General features: G+C 37.7%; 1 protein-coding gene across 1 annotated transcript in view; it reads left to right on the top strand.

The window, feature by feature from the left end:
* The window catches only part of NEK10 (NIMA related kinase 10), a 191568-nt gene that overhangs the window by 40841 nt on the left and 134207 nt on the right, over positions 1-16520 (top strand). Inside the window, exons 8-15 of the mRNA XM_023528263.1 lie at positions 2722-2800; positions 3953-4020; positions 5414-5493; positions 6291-6377; positions 8951-9175; positions 12403-12542; positions 14622-14683; positions 16185-16262. Of these exons, the coding sequence (XP_023384031.1) occupies positions 2722-2800; positions 3953-4020; positions 5414-5493; positions 6291-6377; positions 8951-9175; positions 12403-12542; positions 14622-14683; positions 16185-16262 (819 nt within the window). The remainder of the gene's footprint in view (positions 1-2721; positions 2801-3952; positions 4021-5413; positions 5494-6290; positions 6378-8950; positions 9176-12402; positions 12543-14621; positions 14684-16184; positions 16263-16520) is intronic.

Here is a 16520-nt window from a genome sequence, read left to right as displayed (position 1 = left end):
ATATCTTGCCATAATTAGGGTTAATGTATACAGTATTCTTATGTCCATTAATGATAGCTTTCTAGAGTAAATAGCAATGATGAGAATTCAAATTAGTAGGTAGTTGCAGAATTATTTTTAATTGAGTTATACATGTCCCTCCATTCTTAATTTAAACATGGATATGTTTAAGTGTTTCCAAATTCACTTCACACAGAGTAAAGAAACATTGACCCAGGAGGCCCTGAGAAACTGAGACGTTTTCCCAGCCTGCCCACTCAGTTGGCTTCCTGGTGGAGCTGGATCATTCTCTCTCACACTTACGTACTCATCCCCAGGCATTTCCCAGAATTGGAGTGATGGCTAATGTTTATATTTCAAATAACTTCCTTGTGTGCACGTTAAGTAAGAAGAGAGAGGTCAATACAGTTTTAATCCAATGGGTTAGGGCCACCTGAAATACTTTCGCCTGGAGAAAAGTGTCAGTGTGGATAACCTGGGGGCATTTGCTATTCAGAGTTGCAAGCTGGTCCCTTTCAAGACTCCAACTTCCCACCCCTTCTCTTCCCCATTTTAGCACTTTTAGTGTCATGAAATGCCTTTTTGTTAGGAATTGGATTTAAAGATCTGTGTCAGGAGACTTTTTGCAACAATCATCCTTTCATTGGTTTAGAGTATAGGTTTAGTAAGACCATTAGCGTAATCATTTTAAGAAGAAGCCCTATAGTCTAGTCTACTACTACAGCAGTGATTCTCAAACTTTACCTGCATAAGAATTCCCTTGGGGTCTCAGTGAAATTCAGTGTCATTCAGTAGGTCTGGGGTGAGTAGAAGAGTTTGCATATCTAGTCAGCTTCCAGGGGAGGCTGATGCTGCTGGTCTGTGGACCTCACTAGGCAGAGACCTAGAGGAAGGCCCTGGGAATTTGGTGATGCTGGATTCTTATCCTGGCTTCTCACTTGGGCGAAATGGTTTACCTTTCCGGATCTTAGTTTTCCTGATCTGCCACATGACATAAAGGGGGTTAGAGACGATACTACCTAACAGTACTTTTCAGCTTTAACATTTTATGACGACATGGGAGGAAGTAAAAAGAATGAGGAGTCAGGCTGTCGTTCTGAGCATACTTACATTCTCTGAATCTCAAACCAATTTTCATTTTTATTAACAGTTTATCTTAAATGTAGTATGAATGACAAGCATTAAAGTTTTCTATATTTACCTTAGAATGTAGGCTTTCAAAAAAATAATTACAGATCTCATGATTTAATAAAGAAATTGCATGTAAAATACACTTTTCTCTCCACCCTCATATTTATGTATGTCCTGTTTTTATTTTATTAGGAAATACTCCATAGCTTGGGCGGTATTGAAAACCTAGCTCAGGTAAGATTCCTTTTGCGGTGGCTGGTCTTGCCTTTCCATTTTATGCCATAGCACTGGGCGAGGATTACATAGGTGTGTGACAGAAGATGGCTTTCTTACCTCAGGCTGCCTGCCAAGGGGAGAAACAGGCAGGGTGTGAGTGCGAGGCAGGATGCTCACGGAGCAGGGTGAGACCCATGATATTTTGTTCTGGCTGAATACGGCTCTCTTTACCCAGCCTGTTGAAATGAGAAAGCGCTATGAAAGGTCACATGTCATTAATTAATAATGAAAAGAGGTAGGCCTTGTCTGGCAGGTCTAAGTCCTCAACATGGCACATCCCAAACGATGGGAGAAAATATTGATTATGAAGATGTTCATAACTTTCTCACAGACACAGAAAACAATTACTGTGCTCACTAAAATATTAGCAAGTAAATGACGCTGTGAGGAATGACCTTGGCTTCATTTATTTTTCAGTCACGTATTTGAGTTTATTAATACGATAAAATGTGGCATGGCACTGTGTCGGAACAGTCTGTTCCCCTAAAACCTATATCATGTACAAAAGAATGATTTTCATAATAAGCAAATGACTCTACAAACTCATTCTGAATTATTAAAGGAAGATTATGTTTAATGGCAATTTAATGTTAAATCTATTTTATTTTTATTCTTGGAAACTTGATAGAACATATATGGCTTTTGTTTTTAAGATTAAAAAAAATGGCTGGAGAGTTACCTCATTTAATGAATAGTCTTTCATAAAATTATATTGTAAAGGATCTTCTTGTCCACTTTAACTTCCATTATGTCAGAAATTTATGTGTTTCCCTGAGCCTATTTCTTCTTATTGTAATCAATTAGCTACTGTTAGGGATAATCAGACTTCCCCATAGCCACTTTATTCTTGTTTTTGCTATCTGATTGTTTGCTGATTAGCTATAACTTAGGATGCTGTAAAACATAAGATCAATACAATATATCAGTGTGTTATAAAAATTCTAAAAATGTACATCGAATAATTAAAATTCTACATATTATATGATATTTTCTGCATTTTATTTATATCTTACATTTGGAGACTAAACCACACCACAAACTTATTCATTTACAAGTCATTTTGGGACTTTTGAGAGTTTATACATTCTTTACATGGTCCCTGCCTCAATTTCAGGGCATGGGAAAGAAAGCAGAGAGAATCCAGAAACCCAAACACTTTTTGCACTTAACCAGGCCCAGAAGCACTATTATTTGGTGAATCTGTTACGCCACCTACAGTTCATTTTCAGAAGTGCACAATCTCGTTCCTCACCTGTTTGCCTGTTTTCGATGTCTTCTCTTCTGACTTGCTTGTTGGTTTGGTCCCTGCTGCAGTACATGGAGATTGTGGCCAATGAGTACCTCAGCTATGGAGAGGAGCAGCACAGTGTGGACAAGCTGGTCAACATGACATGTAAGCATTATTGTGGGAACACAGACAACTCTCTGCACTTGCTAGAATAAGCAGTGTGGTGTTTGCAGCAGGAAAAGGAGTACATTGACTATTTATGAGTGTGTCCATACACAATTACAGTGTTGAGAGTCCATGCCAATTGTTATATTCAGTGTCAAAATATACCCAGAAAGAAGACTTTTAGATCACAACTGTTACTTCAAAAAGCCCGATTTCATGTTTAAGAAGATTTTCATCGAGCACAAGCTTTTTTGTTTAATGTGAGAGACTTTTGTAACAGCAAATTTTAGTAAAAATATTTTTTGCCTCCTTTAATTTCTGTTAAAATGTCACAGGCTGTTTAGTTTTCATCTATAAAGCTGGGTTAATAATAATACCTACCTCATAAAACTTGGAACATTCAGAACATAAAAAAGAAAAAAAAGTAATGTGATGACGATAATATGATAATATGGGTCTGTGTGGGTGAGCTCTTCTCTCTCCACTTAGTCTCCTCAGTTTGGAGGCTCTTCCCAGCCCCATCTTCCATCCTCTTCAGGTTTGATGAGCCAGAGACGCCCTGCTGTTGTGGGATGCTAGCCCATTTTCTTTGTGAACAGGCTGGTTTCCTGTATTCATTTACAGGACAGCACACTGATTCTCAGTTACAGAGAGAGAAGAGCATGTGGTGAGCCCTAGGCACCAGGAAGGTTCTTGGAGAACGACTGTTTCCCTCAGCCGAGGACCCTTGCTAGGTCCATCACATTCCCTGAGCTTCCCTCTCCTCTTTATAAAGTTGAAATCTTTGTAGGGAGGATCTTTGAAGAATAGATTTCACTTTGAACTTGTAATGATGTTAAGGAACTCATATAACTTTATGTGGACTTTATGTTAAATGGAATTCATTTAACTTTGAGTTTTGCCTTTTTTTGCTATCTCTATATTTCATTGTTATAATAGTAATATACAATAAATACTGGTTGAGCTTGAGAGGTAATTCTTGGAGTAAAAAAAATAACCCTAAGCCTCCTCCTTCCAGTGCTCCTTCTGTGTTGTCTGTTTTCCCGTTTACCCTTTTTCTGCTTGCCCATCAATACTTCAGACCTGAGGTTCTATGAGTACTGCCCCCTTTAAGCTCCAAAACCCTCTTTGAGTTGTTTCCTTCCTTTATAGATATTTTTCAAAAACTTGCTGCTGTCAAAGACCAAAGAGAATGGGTCACTACAAGCGGAGCCCACAAGGTGAGTGGTCCTGGAGAGGGGGAGCACTTCAGCTCCATGCGACAGTGGTTCACAGACTGGGGTTCAGAGCTCCATATAATTATGATTCGCAGATCTGCTAATCGTAAATCTCTGCCTCAAATCGTAAATCTCTGGCAACCTTTTATATTATTTATCAGTCCAAGGAGTAAATATGGAAACAACAAATAGGAGTTTTCTGAAATTCTTTTTTCTTTTTCTAAGTTTATTGCTTAATTTAAATTGCTTGAGAAACACTGGCTATACATAAACTGACTGGAGGTGTGTGCTCACAAATAAACAAATATAATGTATGTATACACATGAATACATTCTACATGGCTCCAGAAAGGAAGACTTTAGACCATAATTCTTATCTTGAAAAACCCAATTTTATGTTTAAGATTTTTGTTTAAGATTTTTATAGAGTGCAAGCTTACTTTATTTCAGGCAAGAGAGACTTCCATAACAGCAGATTTTGGTAAAAATATTTTTTGCCTCATTTAATTTCTATTAGAACATCAGAGACTATTCAGTTTTCATCTGTAAATTTGAGTTAATAATAATACCTACCTCATAATAGTTGGAACATTTCAATTTCAAAAAAATATTTTTTTCCATTCCCCAAAAAGAGTTACAGGTTATTTTGGTTCGAACCACATGAAATTGCCAAAGTCTATAGGCCATTTTCACATGGTTCGACCTTATGATTGGATGTTATAGGATTATAAGCATAAGAGTCAATTGTACATTTCAAGATGGTTGAAAACATATTTAACCAACAGACTAGATTTATATTTATAGCAAAACTATATAGATGGTAGCTGCCTAGAACCAAGTTTCAATAATCTGTTGAGTTTTCATATCCCAGGAAGCCACTTTACAGTGTATATTAGATCAAATTTGTCCAAGATGCTGCTTATTGTGTAGGGGATGATTCTAAATGATATACAGCTCAACAGTTTTTATTTAAATAGCTGTATATTTCACTGATGTTATTTCTTAGAAATTGAAGAATATCTTTGAGTAGCATTGAGGTGTTAAATGGACATGGCAAAAATTGTGAAAATGATGTATCAGTGACTAAAATTTGGAAAACATGTTAGAAGACAGAGAAAGAAAAAATGTAAGAGTTGAAAAAGAGGAAAGGATTAGAGAAACAAAGATAATGATAGCTTTATATATATATAAAAAAATGCATGAAACCATAAAGGGGAAAAAATCTACATGGTAGAAACCAAAAAATCATCCCAGGTTGTTGCAGCTCTGGCCTGGCATGTGTTTGCCTGTGTAGGCTAAGTCTCTGTAAACTTTAGAAAGAAACATTATACTGTTCAAGAAGCTTGTAGAACTTATGCGATTAAACTTTCTTTTACTTCATTTTTTTTTTTTCCAGACATTAGTAAATTTACTCTGTGCCCGAGATAGTAATGTTCTGTTGGGAGCCCTTCTGGCTCTGGCTAGTTTAGCTGAAAGGTAAGTATATTTTAATATATTTTCCAGTTCTGCTACTATAGCAATTTAGGTGGGAGAGATACAAAATAGATTAGTCTCTCTAGTTACTTTATTACCTACTTAGAAAAATAAGCATGACAAAGTATTAATATATTGAAGAGGATCCTAGATGGAAAAGCATCATGTTAAAATATAAGTAGGAAAGCAAATCACAGTTTAAAATCTTCTCTTTTTTTTTCCTGAACAGAAATATTTACCTAGTCTTTCATCCAACCCTCAGTTACTTCTGCTTTCGAAATTACTGCAATTTTTTTTGGCAGCTGAATCTCCCTGACCTTCTTTTTTTCATTCTCTCCTGTGCATTTATTTTAACATATAAAACATTTCATTTACACTTAAAAAATCTGGACAACCTGTCCCCTTATAGGTGTCATGAATATTTTAAATAAAAGAGCTTTAAATATATTTTTATATTAAAAAATATATATATATCACATTTTCTTTATTCATCTATCAAAGGACATACAGCTCATTTTCATATTTTGGCTGTTGTGAATAATGCTGATCATTAGTTTTTGTGTGAATAGTATATGATCCCTTTGCAGAAAGGGAACTATATTATCATCATATTGTTATTAAACAAATTTAAACTTATGAAATGTAGTATTTATTGAATGTTGGAATTTGATATAGTCTTGCCCTATGGAGGTATGTTGCATTTTTATTCTCGCCCTGAGATAATATGAGAGCTAGGATATTAAATAAGTGAATATGGTGAATTATGTTTTTAGTAGTTACTAATAGTTTTCAATTTGTAGTCCAGGATGTAGGGAGAAGATAAGTGAACTCAACATTGTAGAAAATCTGCTGATGATTTTACATGAATATGATTTGCTCTCCAAAAGGTAGGATTGCTAAAAGGGAAAAAGACAATGTCTTATATTTGATGAAAATGATTTTTTAAATTTTGTCATGTTATTTACATTGTTAACTGAATATCATGAGTCAGTTTAGGATTTATTTTCTTTTTAAGTTTATAAAGAAAGTAGAGCAAAGTGGTGTATCAGTTTATCTTTGGTTCTGCATTACTTCTAGATTTGGGCATAGAATCAAATTATAGAAATCTTAAGATAACATCTTTAATTTTTTGTTTATTGCATTTATTTGCATCCTATCTCTTTAAGGAAAGAAACTGAGCTGGCTCTATTTTTAGTAATTTCAGGTTGTGTGTCAAATAAATGATTAGATTGCTAAAATCTGTTTTGCTTAAAGCCAGTAAAATAAATTCAAATAGGTTCTGATTTGTTTTATGACCATCTGTTATAACTCAAAACAGAATCTAGAATAAAATTAAATCATTTTCAATTGAACTAAATATTTCTCTAAAGATTTACTGTATTCAGATAGTTATTAAATTGTTTTTAAATAGATGCAGTCAACATCCTTCGCTATTTAGTTGAGTAAATAATTTTTTAAAGAGGAAAAATAAATAACAGAAAGTCAAATGATGGAATCCCAACACTTAACTCATAGTAAGTCCCCCTAGATTCTTCTTCAAAGCCAATTTAACATTCTTTCACAAACTACACTTATAGACTTGGCTATATGAATTCATTCACCAAACAAACAGCCTCCGCAAAAGTGTTGGCAAACCAAAAATGAATAAGATACAAGTGTGTAGTGTAGGAGAGGGGACAGACATGCAAATCAACGGTTTCATCATAGCACTGTAAATGGAGTGGTTGATGCTGGCACAGAATACACTGCAGCATAGCGCAGAGCCTCCCCCAATCAGTGAGAGTCATGCCAAGTTTCTTGAAGGAAGGAGGGCTTATCTAGACAGGAGAGAGCAAGTGAAAGCAGGATATGCTCCCACATGGGGGCATGAAGTGGTAGGTATTAGATCTTGCATGGTTGGACACAACTGGAGCAAAGAGTACAGGAGGGAAAGTATCTGAAATAATAGGTTAAAAATATAGCTAATTTTGTCAGGCTTTCCATATGCCAGGCTCTGCTCTAAGCACTTCTGTGCGTTCACTCTTTTGATCTGAACAATAACCCTATTAATTTCCATATTTTATAGCTGATACAACAAAACACTGTTAGCCAGGTCATTATGGGCTCTGCATGTTTAATAAATAGTGAAGTTTTTATCATGAACTTTATGGGGATTCACAGAAAGATTTTAAGCATGTTCCCATTTATGTTATGGGAACATTACTCAGATGGCAGTGAGTGGGGGCTGTTGGGTGGGGAGTATAACCACACAACGAGATCCATTTAGAACAAGGAGGGAATGTTTTGTGTAGAAAGTTTGAGAAGGGGAAGAATACTGTTTACCGAAGAACACAGGTTCTGAATGTCAGAGCATAAACGTTGAGGAGGGAGAGGAGCCATGGAAAATAGCATGCGAGGGAAGGAATTGCGAGGCAGTCTGGGAATGAGAATATTGGAGAGGTAGATGACAGAGGGCCTTAATCCTTGAGCATAATCAAATATCACAAGAAGCGGGTGAGTGCAGTGGGATTAGCTAGCTGCATGACTTACAAGAGAATTAATCCCAGCAGTTGCCCAGGAAATAGAGGGTACCGGAGGCGCTTGATTGGCAGGTTGGGAAAGGAGAAGGAAGTGTGTTGGATGATTTCCAATTTTCTGGCTGGAAAATTGAAAAGACTGAGGCGTCATGAGTCAAGATCAGGGTGGTGAGAGGAAGAGCCGATTTAGGGGAAGATTTTGGCTTTGAGTTTAGACACAGTGGGATGAGTTCCCATGGAACAGCTATGTAGCAGAGGGAGTGTTTGAGGCCATGGGAATAGATGATGCTATCCAGGGAGAGTGTTTAGGATGGTTCATCATCATCATGTTTCAGAGCTCAGCTAAACCTCCTGTCTTATGCTATTGTTATATTTACATTGCTCTAGATATTCACTGAACAATTTTCATTTAATTCCCCTGCATTGTAGTGTTTTTGCCATTTTGTATTGTCTTGTTTTGGCAACCACAGAGTAACTTTCTATAGACCAGGACAAGGGTTTTCTCTTTCTTTTGTCTTGAGCACAATGCAGGTCTCATTATATGCACCTGACACCTATTTGCCGGTTAGTAAGTTTTTAGCCATACCAATGGGGATACAATGAGATTATGACTTAGAATGGCAGTCAGCAAATTGTGACCTGCAGACTAAATTTGGCTCCCTGCCTGTTTTTGTAAATAAAGATTTATTGAGACATAGCCATGCCCATCTGTTTTTATGTGTCGTCTTTGGCTGCTTTTGCACACATTGTCACATTTGGGTAGTTATGACAGAGCCTGTTTGACCAGCAAAGCCAAAAATGTATGGCTGTAGTCCAGCCCTTTACAGAAAATGTATGTTGACCTGTGATTTAGAAAATGTTAGATCCAGGCAGTGATGACAGCGCTAGTCTAAATTAAAGTTAATCACTGTGCTGCGATTCTCATCGTCGCTCTCCCTGTGCAGACTAACTGCGGAGTTGCTGCGCCTACTTTGTGCCGAACCCCAAGTGAAAGAGCAGGTGAAGCTCTATGAGGGGGTCCCCGTCCTCCTCAGTCTGCTCCACTCTGATCACCTGAAGCTGCTCTGGAGCGTCGTCTGGATCCTGGTGCAGGTTTGTGAGGACCCCGAGACCAGTGTGGAAATTCGCATCTGGGGAGGCATCAAGCAGCTTCTTCATATTTTACGAGGGTGAGTCAGGGAGGACTTTGGCCCACTTTGTCCTAGTCAGTGAAGGCTGGGGACTCTGCCATAAGATAGCAGATTGGGTACATGCTCAGCTTGCTCTCTCCTGGTCTTTGGACATTCATGTTTTGTAGAATCATTTTTACTTGTCACAAACATGCTCTAAATTGATGTCAGGGGTGTTCATCTTTCAAGCTCCTTGGGAGTCCTGACATGTTTTATCTTTGTATCACTAGTCTCCAGTACAGTGCCAGGAATGTAGGAGGCCATCAGTCTGCAAATGTAGGTTGAATGGAAAACCAATAACCCAAAGAAAACATTTGTCTTATCACCTTTTTCTTGAATCACTATATGCATATTATAATTCCAACAAGTACAATAAATTACTGTTTTACTAAAATGTCTTCGTGTGCGTATATGTCATTCATCTGTAAAGAGAAATCAAAGCCTACGTTAAAGGAATAGATATAAAATTCTTAGTTAAAATTGGAGAAAATATCATTAATCAAATGATGGCCATGTTACTGACCCTGGTCCAGTTGCTCTTTTCTCTCTAATTTTCATCGCAGTGCTCTAAGGTGGATTAACACCTTATTTATCTCTCTTTTAAAAATAACATTGCAATGACATTCAAAGCCAGGAATATGGGGAAGGAATGGTTTGCTAAAATACTTTTTAAATTGAAATTTTCTTGATGTTGTGATAACCACTATATTGTATATATTGTATATGTTGTACATAGTAGATATAATATATAGATATATATATACACACACATGTATATATATTTTTTTATTGAAAGAAATTTATAACTTTTATAAGAATGAGGTATGCTGTGGAGTTTTAACTTCTGGCTATATAACAGAATGCATTAAAATTACAGTGATAAGATGGTGATCTGCTGCTGCTGGGGCCCTGTGTGTCTTCTGTGTATAGTAGATATATATATCTACTATATACAATATATACAATATAGTAGATATATTGAAGTATTGAATAATAGCGTATTTTGGTACCATCAAGGGGAAGGTTCTATTACCTATTATAAAGTATAATTGAGCCCTGTAGGTATTTAATCAAAGTTGGAAAGGAACATATCTGCTTCAGAGGGCTCATATTTATGATCTACGGTACATAACTAAAGCTCATGCTAATAAAAGCAGAGTGACATATCAATTTTAATATGACTAGAGGTTATCAAATCAATATTATGCAGACCCTGTGCTTGTTATGTTTCTAAAAATATTGTGGAACTATGTGTTATTAACTTCATTTTCTCTGAGGGAATATTCCAAAGCATAAGAGCAGACTGTGGAGATATGAACCATAGCTTTGTTAGTGATTGCTGTTATTACCAAAACAAAGGAAAAAATTATAGACTGTTGACTACTTGCTTTTATGAATATCACATAAAAATCTCAAATACTTTAAATTATAAATCTTTCATTAATGCTATGGCATAATAATAAGCTAGCCCCTTGGTCAAAATAATTACATTTGACAAAAGTTTGTGTTTGCTCGAGTTTGTAGGATGATGATGGTGATGCTGATAGTGATGGTGGTTATTATTATTTGTCAATATGCCCATTACAACAGGGTTGCCCTCTTAGAAAGCAGTTATTTTCTTGATGATAAAATTAAATTCTATAATAGTTAACCAGTATTTCAAGGAAAAATCTACTTTTTTTTAACCACATATAATTGAGTTAAGTATGAGACACCATTTTTCCTCTTTTTCTCAAGCTGTAACTATCCTTGATAGAATAGAGTTCTTTCACATCTGAAGAGTCATTTTGCCAGTACGTTTTTACGGTGGAATGTTAGAAAACTCTTTCCTAGGAAGATGATAGATGTCAGCACTTATTCATTGTTAAATATATCTTCACGCTGTGGGAGAATTTATTACCCCAGCTGGTGAACACTATCCTTCCAGAGCTTGCTCCTTCCCCCGAGCTGCCTGGAGCAGGTTCCAAAGGTGGAGGTTGCCAGGTCGTCTGCTGGCCTGAGTATGAACAGGCATTGTTGTCAGGGCAGTTCCAGGAAACCTGTTCATGCCCATCCACCTGCGATCCCAAAGTCGAAGGCGGTTCCTGAAAGGCTATATACTCTTGATAATGTGGCGTGATCTCTAAAATTCGAGTTTTGGCATAATTATATTAACAGACAAGATCCCTGATTATGACTACTCATAGGCCCAGCTCCATTCCTGTCCCTGTGCTCAGTGAAGGGAGGACACTAGTGGGCCCAGATGACGTGGTAGGGAAGCCAAGGAAATTCTATCTGTGTTATATGTAGGAACATAGAAATCCACATAGAGCTGCTGCCATAGAAAATGAATAAATGAAAAAGATACGGGAACTGAGTGAAACAAAATGGAACTAAGCAGGTAAAAGACGTGAAGGATCTGCGGTGGAAGATGTTGCATTAAGTAAATGGAGAAAGAAATGTTTTATTTTTGTCAAATGTTAAACAGAACATGAAATTTATAAAACGAGGTTAAAGACGTGACGAGAGGACGATAAAGCAGAGAGGAGAGAGATTGCAGAGCTGAGGAAGAAGACGAGGACTGAGTGACATACACGGAACTAATACATTCACTAGAAACTGGAATTAGGAAAAGGACGGGCACCCTTGAACAAAATTACACGTCACGTAGGGAGAAAGACAAAGGAATGAGAGCAATTAGGAAGTGAAAGGTATGGCCAGCAGAAGATGGGTTTTCAACGTGTGGATAATTGATATCCCTGAGTTAGAAGCAAAATGAATTAAAAAAATATTCAAAGATATAATAGAAGAGAACTTTCCTAAAATAAAGGAAGATTGGAATTTCATGGAAAAAGAAAACAAAATGGTGAAGACTGAGACGTATTCAGGAGCATCGACTGCGGCAGAATGGTGTTCGAAAGCAAAGGTGGCCGTGGAGCAGTGGGGAGGGGGTGGTCCTGTCAATAAATGGTGCCGAGTCAGTTCAGTAACCATGTATAGAAAAAAGAAAGAGAGAGAGGGAGGGAAGGAAAGAAGAAGGAAGGAAGGAAGAAAGAAAAGAAGGAAGGGACTCTTACCTCACACCATATACTAACATCAACTTTAGGTGGATTGGAAGGTCAAACAATAGAGACACAGCAGAAAACTTTATGACCTGGGGAAGGTAAAGATTTCTTAAAAAGAAGACTCAGAAAGTACTGATTAGGAAAATTGATAAATCAATTTGTGCATTAACTTTTCTTTTTCAGAGACAGAAATTTTGTTTCAGATCGTTCTTCCATCGGAAGCTTGTCTAGCGCAAATGCAGCAGGCCGAATCCAGCAGCTTCATCTGTCGGAAGATTTAAGCCCTCGGGAGATACAGGAAAATACTTTCTCTCTTCAAGCAGGTATTTATATCATATTATTAAGTTTTATTATTTGATATTCTTTAATCTTATATTGTCTTCTTATTCTGTTATACAATTAGTATGATCGCATTAATTAGGCATGATTTATAAGTTTAAAAAATATGAAGTTAGATTCCTGTGGATGCCCCAGAATCGCTGGCGCTAGTGCTGGACTTGCAGGTTAGCGGTACCACAGACTCTTTTCTCCCTTCCGTGTTCCGAACGCATGAAGAAGTAAGTCACCGATAGAAGTCAGACATAAAAGTGATCAGAATGTTAGCTTTGTTACTAATAAAGCTGATTAGAGAATGCAGCTTCGTCTGTGCTCAGAATCATGGTTCCTATTATTTTCTAGGTCTCAGGGCACCCTCCTTAAGGGAGACTCTGTAGTGCACGTCCCCATTCCACAGGGAGCAAGCAAGTGCCTTCCTCCCACCTCGTGAGCTCCTAAAGAGAAGACAGAGATGCTGCCCTGTGTGGGATTCCCATGCAAAAGCAGGAGTAGGGATGCACGCATACATTTGTTGGCAGTTTGGCGTAACCTTGAACAGTTCTGTAGCCTGTGCCCTTTGGTGCAAGTGGGGCTACAGCGCTGCTGACCAAGCTGGGCGCCCAGCAGTGGTCCGCAGGAAGGGAGCAGAGAGGCACTGGGTGGGCCAGCAGGAGGGCAGGCAGGCCCTAAGAGGGGAAGAACAGATGTGGCAGGGGTTGAAAAGAAGGAGGTAAGGAGAAGGGCAGACTTGCTTTGTTCCGCAATGTTTGCTCCTAGAGAGTGGAGAAGGTGTTTGTTCACAGGCTTGAGGTCAGGGAAATAGGATCCCCTGCTTGAATTGTCATTTCCACTTGTTCTAAAAGGCCTCTATTTCAACATAAAGGCTCTTACTGGGAACTTCCTGTTTGAAGACTTACAGGAAGTATAATCCAGCTGAAATCAGAGTTCCTAGTATTCTGGGCCTCTCACAAAGAGTGAATGAGATTGGTGGTGGTAGAGGTCAGAAGGGCAGTAACCCACTGAGGGACGGTACACTCCTACCTGGGAGGGCCTCAACAGGCCTTTGGGGACTGGAGATATATGTTCATCACAGTGGCAGTGGTTACAGGGTTATAGTTATGTAATATCTCACTAAGCTGTATGCTTGAGATATGTCTACACAGCTTATTTTATACCTCAATGAAAAATTTTTAAAAAGATTAAAAACATGAGGTGTCGGGAGCAGGATCTGAGTTTTGGCTGCACCCACTTTGTTGGTCACGTCATCTTATGAGTTCCTTAACCTTTCCAAGCCTCGGCTTTGTTCGTGTGGAATGGTGATGGTAGTCCTGATGTCAGCATTAGAGGGTCATTATGAGAATTATACAAGGATATGTGTAAAGGCCATAGCACAGCATATGGCCATTGGCAAGGGCCTGATAAAATGCCATTATCCTTTATAGGAGCTCTGTGCTACAAAATCCAGTATAACTCCTATTGGACCAGAAGCAGCTCAGTACAGAATTCCACCAGAAGCTGACACAGTGGCTGTTTTTTACGACAGGACGGGTGACAGGATTTAACACCTGGCAGACTAGGGTCGGACTTCTGGCCCCTTCTTATTATTAGTTCTGTTGGCCTAGTCTGATAACTTTTCCAAACCTCAGTTTTCTCATTGGTAAACTGGTAATCATAGTGTATACTCTGATTATAAAGGTTAATTTGGATACTATTTTTAGAGTCTGCTCTCGGTTAGCCAACCATTGTTTATAGATGTGTTTATAGAGCACCTGCTAAGTGGTCGAGCGCTGGTGGTTACAGTGAATCAGACAGATGCAGTCCCTGCCTCCTGGTACACAGCAAGCGCTCAATAAAAAGCTGCTGTGGGATGGGTGTGCATGCACACACATCACACGAGGAGGAGAGTCAGAAGCCATTAGAAGTCAAGCTCCCTTCTCCCAGAGCTGTGCCAAAAGGAAAATCAGTGTTTTTTTAGGAGTGACTCTGCTGACAGAATTCCCTGTGGAGTTGGTGTATCGATGTAACTCTATGTCAGTAGCACCGTCACGGTGACGCCGGGCATGACCGTTTGGTGGTTTTCGTTCCAGCCTGCTGTGCCGCCCTCACGGAACTGGTGCTCAATGACACCAACGCCCACCAGGTGGTTCAGGTGAGTGTGCCGCTCCCCAGGGCAGGGGCTCTGTACCCAGGCTGTGATTGACTGACCCCACTTCTGGCCCAACGCTGTACAGCGTCACGTGGTTTTAATATATTTTAATATGTCTTATTTAACTTACAGAATTCTATTTTACATTCTTGTCCTTCTTTAACTTACCTACCTCGAAAAGAACTGCCATGTGGTTAATTGGTGGTGTTTCTTCCCTATATCATATGAAGTCCTTTTCATTTTTTTTTTTTTTTTTTTTTCTCCAAAGCTATTCTGAACTTCTTTAATTCTGGGCATATGGGATACCATGAGTTAAGGGTAGCAGTCACTTAAAAAGTATATCAAGTGTGTACTCTCAAATTCAAGTATATGCATCCAATATATATCTAAATACACACATATGTATACCACCCATGTATGGGTTTCTATTATAAAAGTTACTTCATGCTTATTGAATTTTACAGAGAAAACTTTTTTTTTTTTTTTTTTGGTCAATACAATATATCCATTCAACTTCAAAATGACAGAAGTTCATAAAGGTTAGTAAGAGATCAGGTTATCAGCAATTAGAGCCCCTTGGGGAAGCTCAGCAAATCACTAAAAGCTGGGGAAGCTTTAATAACATAATCTATGATTTTTAGAATTTCCGGGTTAGCACCGGTGCCTGTACTGACCGTGAGGGAAAAATACGTGGTGAGGGAGGCTGGCATGGAAATAAATGCTGCTAAAACAATTCCTGTTATCATGACTTGCTGGTTTGGCCCCTGGAAACGTGACTTACCCTCTCTAAGTTTTGGTTTTATCACGTATAAAACAGGGAAATTATATAGACTAATTCACAAATAGCTATAAAGACTAAATGCAGTTAGGCATGTCCACGTAGAGTTCAGTGGATTACGCATTTAATGGGTAACAGAAAAGTAGCAATGAGTTAGTAGTTTTGTTCATTCCTTCATGTGTATATTTGTATTAGTCTTAGTCTAGGAAGACATTCCCTGTGTTTTCACGGATAACATTCATTTTCTATTTTAATCTATTATTCTTGTTTCTTTTATTTTTCTATTTTCTACAATAATTGCAATGAATTTAACAAAACTATAAAGGGAGAAATTATATTTCATAAATATTTAAAATGCAATGTATAAAGATTATAAAGATATCCAGATGCCTTTTTGTCCCCTACTCTGTTTTTTAAAGTATTTAAGTCACTTTAAATTGATATTATTTATAAAGTATTTAAGTCACTTTAAATTGATATTACTGTATTATTTATAATCTTTAGAGACAGTTGGAATTTTAAGATTGTGGTTATGGTCTTTGGTTTGTAAAAGTGTTACATTGACATTTTTAGTATTGTTCTGCCATAATTACTTAAAGTTCCAAGATTATACTAATATTTCTTCTTAATATTAATTTTTGAGATTGTTTAGTTGCTTCTTTATGCCTGTGGAGTTCTATGACATTGCCACTGGTCACTGATAACATGGCTCCTTTATTCCTCCAGGAAAATGGTGTATATACAATAGCAAAATTAATTTTACCAACCAAACAAAAGAATGCAGCAAGGACTAATCTATTACAGGTAATAAACATGTCCATTGTTCTTCAATATCGAGTTACTGAAATCTGGGGGAACTTTGGTAATAATATAAGCTATGATTTTTAGAATTTTTAAGTTAGTGCTGGTGCTTGTACTGACCAGGAGGGAAAACTGGCATGGAAGCAAATGCTGTTAGAACAGTGAAAGAGGCTTAACAGTGATTTCTCTACCAGAGCGAATTAGGCAATTTTATTTAGCTATTTCCTTGCTGATCAATAAGTCTTATTTAAAAACAAAACA

Source organism: Pteropus vampyrus, unplaced genomic scaffold, assembly GCF_000151845.1.
Source record: "Pteropus vampyrus isolate Shadow unplaced genomic scaffold, Pvam_2.0 Scaffold1, whole genome shotgun sequence".
Classification (NCBI taxonomy): domain Eukaryota; kingdom Metazoa; phylum Chordata; class Mammalia; order Chiroptera; family Pteropodidae; genus Pteropus; species Pteropus vampyrus.
Note: the sequence above shows the minus strand (reverse complement) of the source record. Positions and strands in the feature narration are given on the sequence as shown.